The 21317-nt window shown below is 54.0% G+C and overlaps 2 protein-coding genes across 2 annotated transcripts in view; one reads left to right on the top strand and one right to left on the bottom strand.

Moving 5' to 3' along the window:
• The window catches only part of sff (sugar-free frosting), a 36505-nt gene extending 30179 nt beyond the window's left edge, over positions 1-6326 (top strand). The window contains exons 11-23 of the mRNA XM_068766047.1: positions 363-421; positions 1233-1307; positions 1550-1621; positions 2080-2190; positions 2261-2350; positions 2565-2681; positions 2843-3012; positions 3139-3243; positions 4132-4213; positions 4420-4557; positions 5137-5255; positions 6032-6091; positions 6225-6326. Coding sequence (XP_068622148.1) covers positions 363-421; positions 1233-1307; positions 1550-1621; positions 2080-2190; positions 2261-2350; positions 2565-2681; positions 2843-3012; positions 3139-3243; positions 4132-4213; positions 4420-4557; positions 5137-5255; positions 6032-6091; positions 6225-6326 — 1300 coding nt within the window. The remainder of the gene's footprint in view (positions 1-362; positions 422-1232; positions 1308-1549; positions 1622-2079; positions 2191-2260; positions 2351-2564; positions 2682-2842; positions 3013-3138; positions 3244-4131; positions 4214-4419; positions 4558-5136; positions 5256-6031; positions 6092-6224) is intronic.
• Positions 6327-8105: 1779 nt separating this feature from the next.
• LOC137922836 (uncharacterized) lies at positions 8106-19813 on the bottom strand. The gene is made up of 13 exons (XM_068765924.1): positions 19707-19813; positions 13837-13984; positions 13689-13756; positions 13359-13506; positions 12919-13031; positions 12730-12844; positions 12285-12412; positions 12013-12128; positions 11810-11919; positions 11423-11559; positions 11237-11341; positions 8644-9003; positions 8106-8284 (listed from the first exon to the last, which is right to left on the bottom strand). Exons 1-13 carry the CDS (start codon positions 19783-19785, stop codon positions 8184-8186), a joined length of 1728 nt encoding a protein of 575 aa, XP_068622025.1. The 5' UTR covers positions 19786-19813; the 3' UTR covers positions 8106-8183.
• Between the last annotated feature and the right edge of the window lie 1504 nt (positions 19814-21317).

The following is a 21317-nucleotide window of genomic DNA, read 5'->3' as shown; positions in this document are numbered from 1 at the left end:
AGGTCTGCAGCTGCGCGAGCCCCGGACGATCGACCGGTCGCTGAAGGCAGGAGGTAGGCGGCGCCCCCGCTCCTGAAGGGTCGCTCAAACAGCGATGGTGGTCGCAGCGACTTTTCTAATTAGGAAGGTAAACTTTTGAGCGACACTAAATGAATCTCAGGAACTTCCTCTGGACATATCCCGTTGATATAAAACGAAAGGAAAACGTAGAACTTTGATGGTCTTTCTGATTTGATCGAATTAAAAGGATTGATAATCTTATTATAAATCCCTTTAATTCAATCAAATCCAATAATTAGCATAACAGACAGGTGCGGCGTTGTCTGGACTGGGTTATTGTATGTATGATATTATTGCAGCAGGTCGTCGTCGGGGCGGAGAGAGGGGCGCAGCTCCCCGCAGCTGGCGGCCAGCCCCCCAGGTGCATACACGCGCGCACACCTACACGCATACACACCTACACGCATACACACCTACACGCATACACACCTACACGCATACACACCTACACGCCGTACATACCACACACTAAAGCGTTGCTGGAATATTTTTGAGTCTTCTCAGCTAACGCCTCCCAAAGCGGTCGCAATGACCAGGTCGAGGTCCGGTCCTCTCGGGCGCCTCTGACTCGGAATACTGAGCGAGTATTAATTGACATCCCAAGCTGCACAACTTGTCCATAGCCCTTACACCTTTTCAACCCATGAAGCGTTAGTCCAAGGGACCTGAGAGCTAGCCAACTATATCCAGGAAAATATCTACGTAAGAGCTGCCGCCGCCAATTCGCAGAAACTGACGCGCATTCAATTAGTAAATGAAACGGGGCCTATCTGAGAATAATTTGATAATCGCAATTCCCGGCGGTGGCAGATGTGAAGCGTTTAATTCACCTCAAAATATCTTTATTTAGGCAGCCATTTACATGGATCTTTGAATTGGTGATTAATTGAAATTTTTTTTTATTCGTAAGATTGAAGTCGAAAAAGGGATTGATGGAAACAAATGGCCAGTCAGTGTAACAAGAGTCAATCAAAAAATCTTCAATTAGGAGGACGTGATCGAGAAATGGTTGAAGCTTGAGCTCTTGGTAATAATTCTGATGTGTGAACACATGCACCGTCTGCCGGCGACTGCCGCGGAGCATTAGTGGTTAAAGTTGCCGTCTGCGATGCAGGCAACTGCTGCGCACAAGTTTGTTCTGTACAATAGTTAACGTGCGCGACGTGTTGCAGCGGGGCACGCGGGGCACGCGCCGCACCGCGTCGCGTCGCTGGGCGGCACGCCGGCCTCCCCCGCCTCGCCGCTCGGTGAGTACACGCGGCGCATGGCACACGCGACTCACGCGACACACAGCACATGGCACATGGGTACGGTGTGCCTCCATAATGACATTAATAACCGCTACGTAGCACTGACAGGCGCACAACACATTGTTACATAAAAACCCATTCCTCGCAATCAGAACAAGCCGGAAGATTTGCAACGGTTCTGGACATTACATTATGAAAGCAGAGACAATGCAACTGACTTGCGCGTGCTTTGATTGCAGCGTCGCCGTCCGTGCGGGAGCACCACCACCAGCGCGCCAACTCCACCGGCCCCACCATCAGCCTCAACATAAGTAAGTACACCGGACGCACGCGCGTCGCCCCGCAGCGCTGCGAGCTGAGGCCCGCACTGACGGCCACCCGAAGGCACGCGGACATGCGAAATGCGAATGCGCAGCATCCGCTTCAAATTGAACAGCCAACTGAACCCATCGTCCGGTGCCATTGCTGCAGCGCGCGCCCGTAAGCCGTTAGCACTCTGCTACTTTACCAGCAACGAGGCTGTCAGCTAATACATGTTATTGTCACGGCTGCAAGCAGTTTGCACCGAGATATATACCTAGCTCGAAGGGGTGGGGTCCGTGCGGCGGGTAGTCCACCTTTACGAACCTCGGCGCGAACCCTTGCATTATCTTGTGTTGTATTAAAAACAACATGGCTGCGTTTTGTTGGACGTTTGAAATGCGAACAGTAAACAATAAAATGATTTCACTTCGTCATGGTCTGACCGAGGCTGCGGGGTGTGTTGCAGGCGGCGAGCCGGGCGAGGCGGTGATCATCATCAACGAGTCCCCGTTGCTGGGCGCCGCGCCCACGCGCCCACACAGCCCCGCGCACGCACATCACACGCACACACACAGAGGTACCGCACGCAAACTCATCGTAGAAAAGGTACATTCATAGAATACTTGATAGAAATAGTTTTGTTGCAGCGAGGGAGAGGTCGTCGCTCCCGGGGCCCCCCACCTCCGCGCAGTCCCCCGCGCAGCCCTCGCTCTTCCCGAACCTCGGCACCTTGACAGGTACAAGCCCAGTTACTTATACTACAGGTTCATTTGTATTCAGCGCGGCAAGTGTAAGGAAACAGGTCGAAGCGCGACCTGCTCGGATGAGTCGCCACACCGCTCGGCGGCGGGCGCTGGGCGCCTCTTAGCTTTTACTTTTGCTGACAATGTGACACAAGCGGCGAGCTCGTGCTCGTGCTCGTGCCGCTGGTGATGCGCGGTGTGTCTGCAGCGGGCGGCGGCGGGGGCGGCGCTGCGGGAGGGGCGGCTGCGCCGTGGCGTGCGCGCCTGGCCACCATCAAGAACTCCTTCCTCGGCTCACCGCGATTCCACCGCCGGAAGATGCAAAGTGAGTGCTCATCCCTCAAATCAAAGAATGCCTCTTGTGCTATTCCCAATGCCCCTTGCTGCTTCGACGTCGCGCACTGTGCATTAATTGCGACGTCAAGGTTTACCTCTTTGTCACACACTGTTCTCACAAAGCTTGTGTTTGTGCGCGACGCGGTGCAGCTTCGTCGGAGGAGGTGCACCTGACGCCGGAGTCGTCGCCGGAGCTGACCAAGCGCTCGTGGTTCGGGTCGCTGCTGCTGGCCGCCGACAAGGAGGAGACCTTCACGGCGCTCGTGAAGGGCAAGCCGCTCGCCACCGTCAAGGCCGACCTCATCCACGCCTTCCTCAGCGTGAGAGCCAGTCCATTTACTCGCGCAGCAGGCTAAGCACAGTTTACTTTATAACTTTACGTTGCTGTGTCGCGCCGAGCCCGCTGTTGACCGAGCCGTGTGTGACCCGCGCCGCTTGGCCCGCAGATCGCGGAGCTGTCGCACAGCGTGCTGAGCCCGATGTCGTTCCGCGTGGAGTACAAGCGCGGCTCCAACGCGCCCGCCATGTTCCAGCGCCACGTCCGCTTCCAGGTGCGCCCGCCGCCCGACACTCGTTCTTGTGCACTAGAATACCATCAAAATGTTAACAGCGCACGCCGCAAGGCGACTCGTCCAGTATAAGGACATTCGCTACAACCGCGTGCAGCGGATCCATTGTCTGCATTCAACAATTCCCATGAAATGTAGACACGTGAGAAACGTGGAGCTTTGCACAATTACAAATTCTTCTAATAAACTTCTCTTTATTCTGGACTTTCGTAGTAAATATTTTTTAAAGTCGTTTGAAATATCCCTCCATCACTCAGAAGAGGCCTTTTCAGAATTCTACATTTAATACTACTTGAATCATACACGCACATAGAATTACACCGGGAAAAAAACTAGAACTACAATTACATTAACTCGAGGTCGTCAACCTATGTACATGTCATCTTATAATCAATAATAAGTAATTACTAATTTTATCTGCTTTCAAATCCCGAGTCCCTGGAGTATCTTGTGCATCGACCAACACATATGTAGGGTTGGGTAAAAACTTATATGTGTTTTAGTATAAAGTCCATTTCATTATGTATGATGGTATTCCAATAAAGGATTATCTGTCTACGTTTGTAATTCCAGTCGGAATCAGTCCACTTGCACGTTTGCTCTAACGCTCGTTCACGTGGCTGCGCGCTCGTCGCTGCTCGTTGTCTCATTGCTCGTTACACATTTGTTTGTTGTACACAAATGAAAATACACAACGTGAATAATGCTGCTCTTTGAACAAACCTTAGCATTTATAATGAATCATTTCAATACCTTGACATTTGATATTTCTCATTCGTCACCACAACATACATTAAAAAGTAAACGATATTACAATGTGTTTATAGGTTTTATTCATAATAATGTAATGAATTGTGTATGCGGACGCAGGTGGACATCTCGACGATCACGAAGGCGCCGGGCGAGAACGGCAAGGAGTACCTGTACGCCATCACCTTCACGCTGCTGTCGGGTGAGCGCACGCGCCGGCACCGCCACCGCCCTGTACAGTCCCAGCGCGCTGCCGGGCCCGCGCCCGCCAGACATTATATTTATTTTGACGTAGAGGATAGCAATAGATTTACGTGAGAGGGCGGCGGAGGTGACGTCGATTAGTTACGTGAGCGTGCGCTAGAGCGGCGGACGGTGTACAGTGTGTGCGTGTGTGCGTGTCGGCAGGCAACATCCGTCGGTTCCGGCGCGTGTGCGAGGTGGTGCAGGCGGCCGTGTGCCGCGCGCCCGGCGCCGGGCGGGCCCCCGCCCCCGCGCTGCACCCGCCCTCCCCGCGCGCGCAGCGCCGCCCCATCCACCCGCACGGTGAGCTGCGCCTGCCACCGACAGCGGGGACAGCGGGGACTGCGACGCGCTGACGAGACTTCTGGAGTTATCGGCAGCGGGCGCATCAACGCACCGCCTGATGTTCCATTTACTTATATACTATTTACCCAAAACGAGCCGATAGAGCTCATCCAAAACGAGAACTTAGTCATTGATTACCATTGCTCTTCTCAAAAGCTTGCGGCAGGTGTACGAAAGGCACACTAGCCAATGTGACGGAGGGCCACAACGGTGAGTGCGGAGATCGGTCTTTTAGGCGATTTGCACGAATGACATCCTACGTAATACAGGTTATGTATATATATATGTATATATATATATATATAATATGTATGTATATATTTAACCTGCCTATAAAAAGCTACCCGCAAACGCAACCAATCATCTTCAGAGCGTCCGTCTGAACGAGCTAAAACCTGAGTGGGTTCTCCATCCAGTGAATTTCTTATAAGTAATGATTTATTGTATACAAGTCCAGGTTAGCAAGGGCCCCTCAAACTCTGTGAAGCTGCAGTTAAGTCAGACCTCTCAGGAGCGCGTGCGTGTGTGCGTGTGCAGGCGGCGGCGAGCTGCCCGACAGCCCGGAGCCGCCGCAGCAGTCGGACCACGACAGCGACTCCTCCGTGTTCGACAACGCCAAGAGTCCCAGCAGGAGCTCCATGGACCAGCTGGAGCAGGTGCGCAGCGCGTCGCTTGCCTTTGCCCGCCCGTGTGTGCACGCGGTATTGTTAGTTTGTCCCAAAGTGAATGCCCAGGCCGGGGTTGCCCCGGTGGAGGCAGCTTTATATATGTGAATGTGTAATAAAACAGCAACATTGAAAATTGAAGGTAAACGTGAAAGGTTGTCGCAGTCGCCCCGACTCACTTGTCCTGATATCCTAAATCCAGAAAACTTCTAATTCGAACTCTCTTATAGCTTCGATTGCCTGGTGTTCGTGGTTACTGGGAGCTGTTTGAAAGGTGCGCACTGAATATTTTTAATTCAGCCGTAAATATGAACCTCAACAACCATCGAACGACGCGCGCCACGACTGCGATCTTCTAGAGACGCGGAATTGCGAAAGCAGCTCCATAAACAAATACGAGTTTTTACTTTTTAATTATAACAAAAATAAAAAGCAGAGCTGAACATAGGCTCCAGTGTCTCCTTCGCAAACAAAGGACGAGTCTATTGGGTAAAGTCAGACGCTATGCTATCAGCTTCTCTTTCCAGTTATGAAACTGAAAGCAAAAGGTAGCAGCATATCATCGACCAAAGGAGAGATACTAGACGAGATCGAAAGTTTCTATAAACACATCGATCGCTAAAACAATTGGACTCAAGAACCAAGTTGTCCCGACACTACACTGACGATGGTTCTGGGAGAGGCCCATGTCCAACGACACGCGGCTGAAATGTCGATGATGATTTTGATGAATAAAATATTTGACTCCTTGACTAAACTGCTTTCAGAACGGCACGCATGCTCTGGGCTCCAGCTCCTCCGTGACCAGCGGCTCTAGCGGATACAAAGTGAGTATCAACTCCGACTCGCGCAAGTGCGCACGCGTACAGTACAGGCCCCAGTTGGTGCCGCCTGCATTATTAGCTGAAGGGTTTGCTGCGGGAGGTGTTCGTGCGTCAGTAATGAGTGTTGCGGTTGCAGCAGGGGGGCCGCGCGCGCCGCGCCGCCGAGCCGGCGTCCGCGTCACTCGACCACGAGATCATGAGCTGCGGCCGCGATCTGCCAGGTCACTATGCCCCCTGACCGCGGAGCGCGAGCCCCGCCCCCTCCCCCGGGCCGCCGGGGGGCGCGCGCGGGGCCGGGCCTGCGCTCCGGCGGCCGACCTAACGCGAGCTGTCCGCGGCAGGCGCGCGAGCCCCGCGCTCCGCGTCCGAGAGCCGCGACGCCCCGCGGCCGCCGCGCCGCGCCGACGCCGCGCCGGCCGCCCTGGCCGGCCCGTGAGCGCCGCGCGCCCGCCGGTAACCCAAGCTTAAACTTACGTGTAATGTAACGTGGAGGAGGAGCAGGAGAAGGAGGAGTTGTTGCAAACTGACGGTGCCACCGCTACCGAAACAAACCGGCCATGTATTTTAAAGTTTAGCGTAGCCGCCCGTACCGCCACACTAAATGAACGCAACACGCGCTTTGGGCTTCCTTTGCGGCGCGTGCACTGGGGCAGCGCGCCCCGCCGCCCCGGTGCGTGCGCGCGAGCTCACGTCCCGCTGCGTGCACAGGGCGCGCTGCCTTTTGTTCCAGATGACGATATTTTTGTAAGGTTTTTTATTGATTTCGCAGCGCAGCCAGAGTCCGTCGAGCGCAGCGGGGGGCGCGGGGTGGAGGCACAGCGCCTGCATTTAGTGCGAAGACGTTTTTTGTAGTATTAATTTATTTTAGCTAAATTCCTGGAAGAACATTTTCTTCCAGGGGCTTTTATTATTGCACTGTTCTGTCAGCGGCCCCCCGCGGCGCGCGCCGCCGCTGCGCCCGCTTTTTAATAAAATTTGTTCGCGAGACCAATCTCACACGAAGATGTTGTAAATTGTACTAAAGAATCCTACGCTACGCTGTAACCTGTACTGTAACTGCTTAAGAGTCGTATTGTTTAATATTGAAGAAAAAATAAAATCAATTAAAATGAAATGTGTGTTTTCTTTTCTCCTTGCCCCGCGGGGCCGGCAGGCGTGGGGGGGGGGAGGAGCGGGTGGTGCCAATGAAACGAGACGTGATTTTCAAATATATTTCAGTAATCAAAATATAATAATAGGCTTACACGGTAGTAGTTACAAAGGTACCGCGAGGCGGCCCGGGCCAGTGGCTCGACCGACGCCCGCCCCGTGCCCCGTGTCGTGGCGGCGCGTTGCGGTTACAAAATACGATCGCATATAATTATTAGCTAGGTATTTACAATAGTCTTTCTGGGCTACGTCATTAAACTTTCTTTTAAATAATAGTTTCGTGGTAGGCAAGCGTCGACATTTCAATCAATAAGAACTTATAAACTAGGCGCGCGGGTCGCGGGGCCGGGGGCCGCGTGCCCCGCGCCGGCCCCGCGCCCCGCGCGTTCAACCTTACACAGTACAGCTTATATCACAAATGCAAGTGCGAGCCGCTCCTTCGCCAGGGCGGCCGGTCGCGGCGCGGGGCTCGGCGCTGCTCCGGCCGGTGCATCCGGTGCAAATAAATACGTGGTGTCCCCAACCGAAACATTGCCGAACGGAACAATCTCTTGTATATTTCATGTCTATCTAAATAATTTGAACTTAATTATTAATCCGTGCACCGGGCGCGCGGTGCCGGCCGGCGCCCGCGCCGCCACGGCTGCGAAAACATAAGGAGGCGCGGAGCAGCGCGGCCGCGCGTCGCCGGAGCGACACATAAATTAAAAGCTGCCGACGCGAGGGCGCCGCCAGTACGCCACGAGTACTCGTACAGAACAAAAGCAGCGGAGAGCGCGCAAACCAAGCCAAAACCAACATGAACACAACACACGGGCGTCCGCCGGCGCGCCCGACACTTATACTTCTATTGGTCGAGCGTGGGGCGCGGGGGCTGCGGGGGGCGCGGAGGCGACGCGGAGGGCGGCGGGGCGGCGCGGGCGCGGGGGCTGCGGGGCGGCGCGTATCACCGGCTCGCCAGCAGCAGCGCCGCCAGCGTGAGCAGGGCCGCGGCCGGCGCCGCTCGCGCCCCCGCGCTGTTGTACTTGCTGCTCTGCTCGCATGTGCCTGCCGACCAACGACAAGTTTTTTTTGCTTATTCAATATTAAGGAAATTAACTGGCCTATAAGACCGCTATCCTATCAGCCGATAGACGCGCACCGTCGCGCGGCCGCGAGGCACGGGCCCGGCGCCTTCTCTGTCTGCTCCTCGTAATGAGGAGCGACGATATGCGCGCGGGGCCGCGCCAGCTCAAAGTGAAACAATCAACTGCCAAAACGAAAAACTACTGTTTCTGGATATTAAAACCATCCGAAAATTATAAGAAAACTTATAATGTAGATAAATGAAATTAATAAAAGTGAGAGTAAGATTTGAAGTTAGACCGGGAGCAATAGGGAGGAGTATAGAGTATAGGGCGCGTTACCGTTGGCGGTGAGGTTGTAGGCCTTGTCGCCGGTGCGGCCGGGCAGCACGCGGCGGTCGCAGGAGCGCGCGACGGCGCTGAGCGCGAGCGCGCCGAGCGGGGGCGTGGGCGTCGCGTTGTCGGGCCGCAGCGCGTACATGAAGCAGAAGGTGTGCGGGTGCGTGGAGGCGCGCGCCACGGGCGACGCGACCACGAACCCGCGCGAGCCCTCGGTCCACGCGCCGTGGCAGGTGTACGCCACGCTGCTGCAGTGCGACTTCAGCTCCAGCGTGTCCTGCGCCGCGCCGCACCCGATGCTGGCGCTGTGGAACTGCCCGGACACGCAGGCCGTCGCGCCCGCGCCCCCGCCCTCCGCGTCGCCTGCCAACAGAACAGCGTTACCGACTGCCCGCCCCTTACTTTAAGTGTAAAATCTTTTAAAAATAGAATGTATTGCACATTGGCTGTCAAATAAAACAAGTATTTTTTGTTTTGTGTTGCACCCAAAAACCTGCTGAACATCAAGTAATGCAGCAGAGCGATATTCCTTTCACACGAGGGTATTTCTAATTTTGCCAGTCAGTCCATGAATCTGTTTCACTACTGAGTAAAACTATTGAAAACTAACCTAATGACCAGCTAATATTTCGTCGTGGCTTAAAATGGTCAAGATCTTGCGCAGTATGATCTTTCCACAGATCTTTGACGAAATTGATAAAAGGTCTTTTGGTCGGCACGAGCCCACTGCGTCGTTGTTGCGGCGTGTTTATTGGTCGTATAGATCAAAGGGTTCTTGTTGGCTTTCACAGCGACGAGGGTGACAAGTTACAATGAGGCCTTCTTAGGTATTATCTTCAAGACTACAAAGTACCTACATTTTGATATTAATTTTGCGAAAATATTTAAGATTAATTTTGCTGTGCGCGTCATCGCGACGTAGATATGAAGTTCATTGACTTTCATTGATTCGGCTCCACGTGCATTATTTTTAATAAAATAATGCACGTGCTCAATAACATCTTGATCGGATCGCTTGGTTTTTTTGATTTGCTGTTCCCGGGGCGCGGCTAATTTGGGCACACACACTGACATTTTCATTTTGCTTATTGCATAATTATTGACATCTCGTATTGACCTTTAACAAAGACCTTATTGGTAACAGGGTCAATGTCGGGTGCTTTTTGGTCTTCAGAGATTTTTATTGTTTTCCATAATTCAGATACAGTAGCAGGGCTCTGATGGCAAAGCCATCTGATAAGGTTGGCTCAGTGCTTGGCCGATGTCACATTTTGTTTGGCCATCAACTGATATGTTCCGTTTGCTATTTCTAGAGCAGATTTAAGCCAGTCCAAGTATCATCATGCCATTCCTTTAATTTGAACATCGACTCCTCAACAGCCTTGTTGAATTCCCGCTTATCTTCCTTGTCTCCGCTCGTTCGGCGCACGCGACGGAGACGTCGCTGTTCCATGCCCTCGTATATTACTTGCATCGGAATGTTCCGCAAATCACTTGCACGGTTTATGTCGGGTGTCGCTGTCCGATGCGCGCGTTGTATGAACGTAGTGATGGAATAAGTGGCCTTGTCCACACCTTCGGGTCACTTCAAGGCGAAGGCGATATATACTGTGTAACCCGGTACTTTTACACGCGACGTTGTGGTGCAACAGGCTTCCGACACCAGCAGAATATCAAGCTCGTGTTGTGTTGACAGGAGTACCACATCATCCATGTCTGGAGGCAAAACATCCGGGTTCCACGTCACCTCACCAGGCGTAATGATGAGTTACATCAATGTTCTCATTTGTTATAAGATTTCTTAAAAGTTTCTGTTTGTTTTAATAAAATTTGTTCTGTAATATGTTCGGTATTATATTAACACTGTTCCTGCAATATCTCGTGTAGAGTTCATTTTGGGCGCCAGCTAATGACATCGTATTTCTCAATTGATTTTAAGCTGTTACACCTACAGCCACGGGAAACGTAGAATCGATAACTGCTCGGTAGGCGACAATATTACAAGAAATGTAGAAATACAGCGTTGTGCGTATAAAATGATCAAAATCATAAGTCATTAGACATTCTGCCGCAGAGCGAAGCGACATTAAGTGACAACTGCAGCTTTTAGCTTAATGAAACCTCGGATGGTTGGCGAGGTCGCCTGCGTTCGGGTGCAACCGGCGTGCGCGCGCGCGATTGTGGGGTGGTCGTGCTTGGGCAGCCACAGTGCGCGCACGTCGCGCCGGGAACATCGCGTTCACTCAACTCTATTCTTTTGTTGATTCTTTTATCTTAATCATTCTTTGTTAACTCAATTATTTGTAATAAAAATTAGTTTTTTTTTTCTTTTAATAATAATAAGTGATCCGCGACAACTTGTGTTCAATTCGACAACCTACCTCAACGGGTATTATGGATACGGAAAGGAATGACCAGAGGGATGTTCCTCAACCTCTTCCGTCAGATGTTCCTCATCCGCCTTTGTCATATATATAATACTAATTAATAAGCTAAGAAGAAGCACAAGGACTTCAGTTTGTCCATTTGTCGGTCGACGCACAGAAGTGTTAAGAGTCCTCAATTTCAGTTTGGGTCTAGTGTAAAGGGGCCTCACCGGCGGCGTGCTGCTGGCGGCGGCGGCGGCGGCTGTCGGCCGCCAGCGAGCTCGTGACCGCGTAGCGCCCCACCAGCGGGCAGCGCCTCGGCGCCAGCGACGTGCCTGCAACGAAAAGCGCGCTCAGCGACACGACGCACGCGACACACGCGATCCACACACACGTTGGTCGGTGGTTGCACGTACTGATGAGCGTGATGTAGGGCTGCGGCGCGCGGTCGGCGCAGGCGTCGTGCGGCGCCTCCCACAGCCCGCCCGCCTGCTGCAGCTCCAGCACGCCGCCCTCGCGCCGGTGGAACTGCAGGCACACGTGCCCCGACTCACTGCAACATGCGCAGGCGCCCGCAACGTCAGGTAACAACAAGTAATACTGGCGCATCTCACCCGAACTCTCCGATTCTCACTGAAGAAGTTCTGGTGGGTATGTACCGTAAGATATCTATATTACAAAATGTCGCCGGTACGTGCGGTCAGCGCTGCAACGGCCAGAGTCAAGGTTTTGAAAGAACAACAAGGCCGAGGCGTTGAAGCGATGAGATGAGTGTAGATGTATAGGAGAAGAGCAGCACGCACCATCCGCGCGTCACGTGCGCGACCAGCTTGATGTACTTGTTGTCCCGCTGCTCCAGGATGGAGTGGCACACCAGCCGCTTTTCCTCCGTCGAACCTTTCTCGTCCATTATCTGAAACAGCCGCGTAAATACCACGGTATCAAAATTCATTTTTTGTAGAACCGCCCGGCAGATTACACGCGCAAGGCGCGGATTGCGACCAACCTTGAGCGTCGCGTTCTTGGTGGTGAAGTGGTACTGATGCGTGTGGTCGAGACTGAACCACTTGTGGTGCTCCACGATCCAGCTCGGGAAGTGGCAGCGGTTGTGCTCGTCGTCACCTGCGGCAACAGGACTCGTGAGGATTTTACTCGGACATTACTCAACGATTATAAAAGCTCTGTGGAGCGACCGAAGCGCCCCGGGGTCCGGAGGAGGGGCGCCCCGTCGCGGGCAGCGGGGGCGGGCAGCAGGGGGCGGGGCGGGGTAGTGCGTACTGGTGGTGAGTTTCATGATGCGGCTGCCGTCGGTGGGCGAAGACAGGCCGTTGCAGGTGGCGTCGCCGGACTGCGCGATGTTGTACGTCATGCTCTTGTCGCTGTGCTGCCCTTTGTACACGAAGCACCTGCAATTTGAAAAAGTTCTCACGTCGGCCGAGGAAAGAAAGAAAAACCATGGGTCGGAACATTGAGAATAATTTTGCGCACGTGTGAATTCTTGTCATTGTTTCCACAGTGCCAACAACCTTACAGCGCTGAAAGATCAGCGCCATTGCAGCTTCAGATTTCAGAGAAAAGTGTCCATAAACATTTCCCAAAGTCTTTTTTGTCTTTTTTGCGCACCGCATCTCCAAAGCGCTGATGATTGCCGCCATTATTTGCAGCAGTTTCTTCTGAATTAACTTAATCGCACGCATACAAACAGGCACGTAGCGACACCAACCTGTAAGTGTCCTCGTCCGTCGCTATGGAGTTCCTCCTCTGCACCTGCGAGATCTGTCCCACCAAGTACCGCGTGGAGCCTTCCTTCCAGGTCGCCAGGCACACCAGTTCTTCAACTGCAAAGAGACCAGAGCGTCGTTCATAAGAGTGCACTGGCGGGATGGGGCGGCGCAGGGATCAACTAACTCACCGTTGCTTTCGGTGCCGGGCACGTCGGGGCATGCCATGTAACGCAGCAGCAGGCGCGAGTCGTCTGTGCAGGACTCGGCGCGCGACGGCGGGTTGGCGCAGTCCCCGGAGCCCCTGCGACAAGCGCGCTCAGCTCAGCTGCCGTGCGGCTCGCCGGCCGCTCTTGATCGAGCAGCCGCGAGCGTAATAATAGCATAAACGTGAGGTCTATAAGCAAGCACACTCTTACTCTTAGCTCGAGATCGATGAGCGTGTAGCGATGGATCTGTAGGAGCAGAGCCCCGGCCAATATTTTATAGTCAAGAGCACTTGGGCCACAGCGGCCGCCGCTCGGAGCGCACACCGCGGCTGAGCGAGCGTCGAGGGCGGACGCGCGCGCTGCGGGACAGAAGAGGCGCATACGTCGCCCTCTGTGCTGGTCATAAGTAGGTGGAGCATTACCGGCTGTAAGTGAACGTGAAGGGCGCGGGGTGGAAGGGGCAAGGCTGCGGCACCGGGCGCGGCTCCTTGCGGAACATGGAGTTCAGCGGCGCGTCTCCGTTGATCGACTCGCAGTTCGACGACATGGAGTCCTTCTCCGAACAAAACGCTGCAAGCAAACGCACCGCCGGTAAGTGTGGGGCCCGCCGCGCCAGGCCACGCGCCGACATCGCCAAACACAGGCAGAGCGCGCAGCTAGAGCTCCATGGCTGTTTGCGGGGATGTCGACGTGTCCTGGCGCTGAGCCGGCGGCGACCAGCGGGGGGCGGTATACGATGGAAGGCAACTCACTCTCTTTGTACTGCAGCACGTACTTGTGCTTCTCCAGTATGACCATGCAGCGGTAGCACTCCTCGCGCCTGCGGGCAGAGAAACAATGAATGCGCGCGTGTGCGAGAGCGCGGAGCGGCGCGGCGCGACAGCACGCGACGGCACGTACCTGTCGTAGAGCAGGAACTTGTCGTGCGACTCGGACTCGTAGCACTCGCCCTTGGTGAGGATGTGCGTGGCGTTGATGGCGATGAGGGTCGGGCTGCCCGACAGGAACCAGCTCCCCGTCCAGCCCGCGGGGAACGTACAGCCGCCGCCTGCGATACCACCACTTCCTCAATACACAATAACACACATAAAACTTACGTCCGCGGTCGTCGCCGCCGTTGACAAAAAGGTAATTTGTGAAATATAAGGACCCGTTGCAACTCGGCAGAGCAGGCGTTGCCAACGTACCAAATACAGGGATTAAACACAGCTCACACAAAGACAATACTTTAACGAGTTTTAATTTTGTGTAAGCTTTTACAAATGAAATGAAACCGAGTAATTCAACGGCCTCTTTAACAACAGAAGGGATACCTTTATCGTCGAGATTGGAGGTCGACGTTCACGTTTCCTAGTAAATGTAACGGTAGTGTGTTAAAGGATACAGACCGAGTGTGTTATATATTTGTCAAGGCGCTGCGTCGCCCACGTGTGAGCCCAGTGTCACGTGACTCCTTGTTATCTCTGGGACGACGCGTACGTGTTCGCGGGGCCAAAGGCTTCGGTGACGGTGATGGTCACAGATTCGAGTCAGATCGGCAACTGCTGGCGCCTCCTTATGAGACCGCATTGACAGGGGCTGACACACAATGCCGGTCGCAACCGTCCTCACAAATTCCTTCAAAGATTTGTCGCTTGTTCTTGTTGCGTGCAGCTACACAGCAGCCCGATCCTAACCGCTTAACATTCCGACTCGCGCGCACCGCGTCAGCCGACGTCCTGCAAGCGCAACCACTCCGCCACTCCGACCATCCTCCGCACCGAACGGTTCCCTTTCAATTATTCAACTGATAGTTTCCTAAAATTATTTTCTCTATTACTAAATCTTTTTCTAAAATACTTCTCAGCAGACTCATAACAGTGCGATCGCTGTGCACGGCGTCAACCAATTTTTGCAATAAACACGTGTTCGCGTCGGAGCGGCGCTGGAGACCAAAGGATTACACCGCGCGACTGCGGCCCTGTTCCCCATAAATTTTATAAATTTGCTGAATAATTGATCTTCTGTCCATTGATGTCCAATTGATGTTCTGTGGAGCGGGCAAGTAAACAAGCGCCGCGACCACGACAGTCCGCCCGACGGGTAGGCGTTGGGAAGGCGACGGCGGCCGCGGGGAGCAGTCTAACAGAGCGCGAGCACGCCGCACGACACTTTGTTTTGCGTCTGTAATTAGCTCCTTTGTTATATCGCATTTAGTTCAGCCGGCGGCGGGGCGGCAGACCGAGACTTCTCTTATATTTTGTTTGGTCGGGCAGCGTCGCGTGACGCCGCGGTCCGCCGGCAGCACCGGCCAAACAACAGCTTTGTCCTCGATTATTTAATTGAACGCGTTTTCCACATCACTTCATAGGAGCAAAACATACCGCCCGATTAGCTGAACTAAATCCGCGGTGGGAGAGGCGACCGCACAAATGTTCGGAGCGCACTGATTTCAGAGCAGCGGACCGAGCACACTAGACTTGCATTGAGTCGTGTTGTTGTTACTCGAATAAAAACTCAAAAAACAAACAAACAAGCCGCGCAGCTGGGGCGCCGGGGGCGCAGCATCCGTCGCTCGACATCACTGCCTTGTAAACAAATCGGAATTAATTGTAGGTAGTAGACCCCCGCCCTGTTTGCGTCGCGATCCGGTCCACTTGCGTTATTGTTAGTTCATCGTCGTGACTGGGCAGGTGAGAAATAAATAATTTTCAATATTGTATTGACACAGTTTAGGACGTGTTCAAAAGTGACCTCCATTGAAAGAGGGGCGCGGAGCGTGGCCGAAGTGCTGAACGAACAAAGACCGCAGTTGCACAGGCGGGCTGGTAGTGTCGCATAGGTAGCGCTCGACCGAGGCCTGTATTCAAGTGGTGAGCGACGCAAAAGGACGCAAGGCTTCGCGCTCGCACGTTGCAGAAGGCAAAGGGGCTCCCCCCTCCCGCGGGAGCGGCCCGGCGCCGGGCAAATGGAATACTCGTGTAGCGCCAGCCGCCGGGAGCCGCTTGTCGGCGGGAAGTATGCCCCGCGCGGCCCCGGCTGATCTATCTGCAATTATGAGATTTGTACATTTCTCTAGCCCCTGATTCTATTCGGACACGTACAAACCTAACGGCACTCGGTCAGCGGCTGAAATTGACGTTTCTGACTGAATAAGGCCCGGGGCGCGCACGCTTGCACTGTAACGTTGCAAGTTAACGTCCCATAAATCTTAGTTACAATTTTAACCAAAAAATATAAACACAAGAAACATCTCTTAAATCGCAATACAGCAAAAAAAATTGTCCAACCCTTGGCGGGGAACGGTACATCTCAAGTGGCGTGGGGTCGTGGAAGCGTGCTATTGGTTCAGCGGATCTTTGTTTTTATAACAAACATTCCAATGCGCCCGCACACCAGCCACAGCAGTTTACATCAGTGCTCGGGAGAAGGATCCTGGCCTCGGTCGCGTTCACCAGCTACGTGTCGTTTCACGCGCCGGGGCCAATTAGAATTTACATTATAAATTCACGTCCTGGTCCTTTTCATTCTTTGGGCGTCATTTAAATCATGCCACAATCTCTATATCGCCTCGCACTCCAAAGGGGTAAGTGTTGAACAAATATTACAAAGACATTAATATTAAGTAGCGTTCAGCTATAAGTTGGAGCTCAACGTTTTGCCTGTGTCCACAGTTCCATCGTTATGTATTCATTATTACTTTTCAATTTGTTTATTTGTTTATCTCTCCTGTTTTTGTTTTACATGCTTTACATTTTGTAACTCCGTTCTGACAGTAAACAATCACATCAACTGCTTTCGGCTTCTTCCCTTCCTTTGTCGCCAGCCATCTCCGGATTTACTGTCAGCGAAGCAAATTGCACATATATTTATATATGTATATTATAACTGTGACTTTTATTCACAGGTGCGAGTTTTATACTAAAAAAATAACCTACTATCATTGAGGTTGAATTTATATCACCTCGCACCGGAACCAACACATCCTGTGAACTTGGTAGCTGGTGCGTTCCCTGCTCTCAACTTGCTGCCGCCTGAGCAGTGCTGGGAGATCGTGCGGCTGGCTACCACCATCATCAGGGGAGTACCGAGCTGTGATGTAAAATCAGACCATTCCTTCTACCCACTACCCATTTTAATTAAATATATATATTTTTCTTCTGTTGCCGAGTTGCTGTTTTCTTTCACCTACCAACGCAGCCTTTTTAATAGCACAGCACGCGCCGACGGTACGTTACAGTGTACGTAATACTCGGTAGCGACACGCGCACCGGGGCGCGACCAGACCATTTCCCGGACAACTTCAAAATGTTTCAAGTTAGGCGCGGGCGCATGTGCGTGCGCGTGCGCTGCGGTTGACAAGTTGTCGCTGTGTTGGCGTTGCCCGTCGCTAGCAATAAGCCGCTAACATTGTCGTCGGCGCAACGTATTTTAAAACTTCAAACAAAACACGAAGTACGATTTACGTATAGGAAGCCGCGGGACCCGTGACATCGCGCGACACAGCGCGTGCACAGCGGGGCACCACCGCTCCTTACCAGCAAAATATTTCTTTTAGGGAGTAAACAAAGCCTATGCTGGTAGTTCACTGAAACCTCCGCAACGGGCACACACTCGCTGCTCGCGCGTTGCCGGGGGTGAGGGAGGTCACTTCCGGACCTATTCCCGGCGGCCATCGTTCAACGCAACCGTTGGCATTCCGTAGTTCCGCAGCGAAGTGCGAGGCGAGGTCGCGCTGCAACCGGAAAGTCCGTCTCCTCGGCGTCCCCGCAGCGTGAGCGCGCCGGTACAATCCTTCATTCGTCGCACACGAGCGGCCTTTAATTCGTGACTTGTGTACAATTGACCGCTTCGGGTGATAACTTTTAACGATTAGTGAGGCACGCAAACACGCATTTTAGGGAAAATCATTGGAGTGCGGGCATCGGGCCAGCGCACCAGGTCCGGAACCTCCCCCCCCCCCTCCTACGCCCGGTGCGATCTCAAGAAGGATTGGCCGCGCTCGGGCAGCGCAGGAACAAAGCCGCGGTAATGAGGCGGCGCGGCGCACACAATGCGGCGCGGCCCGGCCGCTGCCGCGTGCTTTGTTTGCACTTTTCCTAAGTTTTGCAGATTGTTCGCATTATTGTCGGCGCTCGCTGGAGCGGCTGCTGCATTTGTGGGAGGTACCGTTTTAATTTGCTGCGCACAGTGCGGCGCCGCTGAACGCGCTGCAGAGCTCGTCGCGTCGCACGCGCCCCCGTCTGCTGCACAGCCAGGACTGCTCACGCGTCCCGCCGCCGCGATCGATCTTACTTTTGCGGAAGGGAAGACTTGTTTCCATGTGTCAGTCAGTGCGGGTTTGTACAGAGCCGTGTCTCTCAATGTTACCAAAACATGATGTTTTCTCTGCGGGAGAAACATTGCGCGCTGGGCCCCGTCTCGGAGTCGACGTCGACGGCGGAACATCAGATAATTATTTTGCAAATGAACCGTGCACAGGCAGCGTTCAGTGCGCTGTGCCATCGGCGGCGGGCGAAGGTGCCGCTCGTTGGCGTCTGCTCCGCGCAGCACTTTCTTCTCCCTGCCGTGCTGGATGTCCACACTCGACCGCTCCCGCAGTTTGTGTGACACCCGCGCGGAGTTTGCATCGTCCGCGCGCTCTGGTGGGATGTCCCTGCTACTCAAGTCGCATCATCCAACGGAGCTTAGCTTTATTCTTTACAGAGACATTGCAACTAGTGTTGTCGTTGGCTTCGCACGCGGGGCTGCGCACGCACCGACACTGAGTTAGAGAAAACCTTTTGTGTCCCGAGCTCGAACTTCCGGTCGACGATCCTTATAGCAACCGATACGACAAAGACAATTGTACTGACATTCTTTTGCTTCGGAGGGCGCGGAGTGGCGCGAGGCGGCGCCGGGCGCGGTGACCTACTTCGAGATTTCACCGCAGACACAAGAACTTGCAACGTCGAGACAGCGGTAGACACGTCTTCGTCTGATTGCCTACCATTTCTTATCACAATAAAGCGAGACACGCCGGCCGGCACCGGCGCCGCCTGCACCGCTCTACAGGTGCGCGCGCAGGGACAAGGTGCACGTGGGTGCGCGCAGGGCTTCGCGCTTGCATTCCACGACGTCGCAGGAATGCAGGCGCGAAGCCCCGCGCGGCGCAGTGCCGGATACCTCGCAGGATTACACGCGAGGCAATCGGCCATTGCGCCGGTATGCGCTCCGCGATGTTAAACTCTCTCTCGTGACACTTTGCGGGCACGGGGAGGTCACCGCGGCACCGCGCACATTCCGCAGGGGCGGCGGACACGGGGCGCGGCCGCGTGTTGTTTCATATTCCATTTAAAATGTCGTGAAGTGTAAGAAACAGGGCCTATATCGTTCAAATGCTTCGCCGCTGCCGAGCGGTCGGCGGCCGGTGCACGCGCGTGCTCGCCGGAACCAATAAAAGCTGCCGACTCTAGTCCGCGGTGCTGTTTGCTGTCGGGTTTCAGGTCATAACGTGTTACCCTCCTAAACTTGTATCAGTCGGCGTACTTCAAACAATAGTAGTTTAAACGAATATCTGAAAACCGTAGCCGGCGCGGGCTACTTTAGCGGGTGGCGTCCCCGTCCAGCTCTAGGTGACTACCTCTGTAAAATCAAAATTAATAAAAAGCACAACACGCTAACCGAATAAAGTTTTTTTTCTCAGTACAAATCTGCATTGTTGGTTTACTAGCATTTATAGATTCTGCGAGTGTGTGGGAGCAAGGTACACGGAGTCAGTGTAATGTCAGACGCGAGCGCGACGTGCTCACCGTGCGAAGAGTAGACAGCCACGCTGAGCAGCAGCAGTAGCCGCGCCAGCGCGCCCGCGGCGCCGGCGTGCGCGCGCATCGCGGTCGCCGCAGCACGCAGCACGCAGCACGCGGCACGCGCAGCACACTAGCGCTCCCCGGCAGCGGGCAGCACGCGGCGGGCGCGCGCGCTCCTCGGCCGCGGCGCCCCCAGCCGCATCCGCGACCGCGCCGCGCCGCCTGCACGACAAGCGCACGAACGCGTTACTCCGCACCGCCCGCACCGCCCGCCTTGTACAGCAGCGCACTTGAAAAATAAAACCATTAAGCAAATCAACAAACAGATCTTAGCGTTACTACGGACACAACGAACACCTCTGTACGCAATCGGCGCAATCGGCGCTACCCGCGTCGGTCTAATTCTTTAAAAATCATCGCGTCCATTCTTTGTCCTACGATCGACGAACAAGAACGACCGCGCGCTATTTTCACAATCAATATTTTATCGTTGATACAAGTTCAAGTCCTGCTTGCTTCTGTATCTTGTTAGAGAGCGAACTAAAAGATAAAATTTGTGACATATGAGCGGCGCGTAGCTCTCTCTCTCCGGGCGGGCAATCCCTCGGCCGAATTGTTGACATCGCGACGGGTCCGCGCGGGGCGTTGGAACTTCACTGTTGCATTACGTACTTCTCTAAAGAGGGAGACCCAGTATCCGTAATAACCGAGGAAGCAATCGCCGAAATTATGGATACTATCAAACCGAAGAACGCACCCAGCCTCAGCGGCATCGGCAATATAGCGTTCACCGCCCTGTCCGGGTCAACAAAATAAGCCGTGTTCGCGACATGCGCCCGTTCTGCTGAGTAGCAGACAGTGCGGCCGCATCGAGCAATATGATATCAACCCGTGCAAGAGCGAAGCCATCATTACCACAGAGGATTTACTAGAAAATACACCTAGACCGGAGCCTCTGTTCGAGCAAAGGATGCTGGGTGGCGTCACTCTTCGGCCTACAGATCCAAGTCAAGTATTTCGGAGCCACTCTCGACTCCAAACTTCACTTCACTTCACGTCACATATCGAGTGCGTGAGAAAGAAGGCCGCGAACATGTCGGCGAGTCACCGCGAGGACTAGCAGGATGTCCGCCTAAGAACCTAACAATGAAGGAAACATCAACACTAACAGCCACTGCTACTGCCCCCAACACCACCCCGAGGGACGAAGAAGCAGTGTACCCCTGTCACACAGACGCGCTGCATAACATCCAAGTGGAGCACGAAAACAAGTTGTGGTGGGGGAAATATAAATTCGAGTCCTGTTGACCGACGAAGTTGTAACAATCCCGCAAGACTAGCAGCGCCAACCAACACCCGACAGGGACCAGAGAGAGAGAATGTTGCGCAATTCCGGTCGCCACTCGCTTGCTGCTGCCGCCCCTTGCAACGCGCGGGTGCCGGCGACGACGCGACCGTTCTATAATTAGGCGGGCGCGCGCGTGGACACGGAGCCGGCGCACGCTGCGCTAAGGTGCGCGCGGGCAGCCTGCGGGCGGCTGCATCGACGGCGTGACCCTCGCACGAGGCACCGCGCAGCTGCACCGCTAGAGCATACAAATCCCGCCCGCGACG

This window comes from Battus philenor, unplaced genomic scaffold (assembly GCF_028537555.1).
Source record: "Battus philenor isolate CCGP_79_NKW_IND1 unplaced genomic scaffold, ilBatPhil1.0.hap1 SCAF_20, whole genome shotgun sequence".
Taxonomy (NCBI): domain Eukaryota; kingdom Metazoa; phylum Arthropoda; class Insecta; order Lepidoptera; family Papilionidae; genus Battus; species Battus philenor.
Note: the sequence above shows the minus strand (reverse complement) of the source record. Positions and strands in the feature narration are given on the sequence as shown.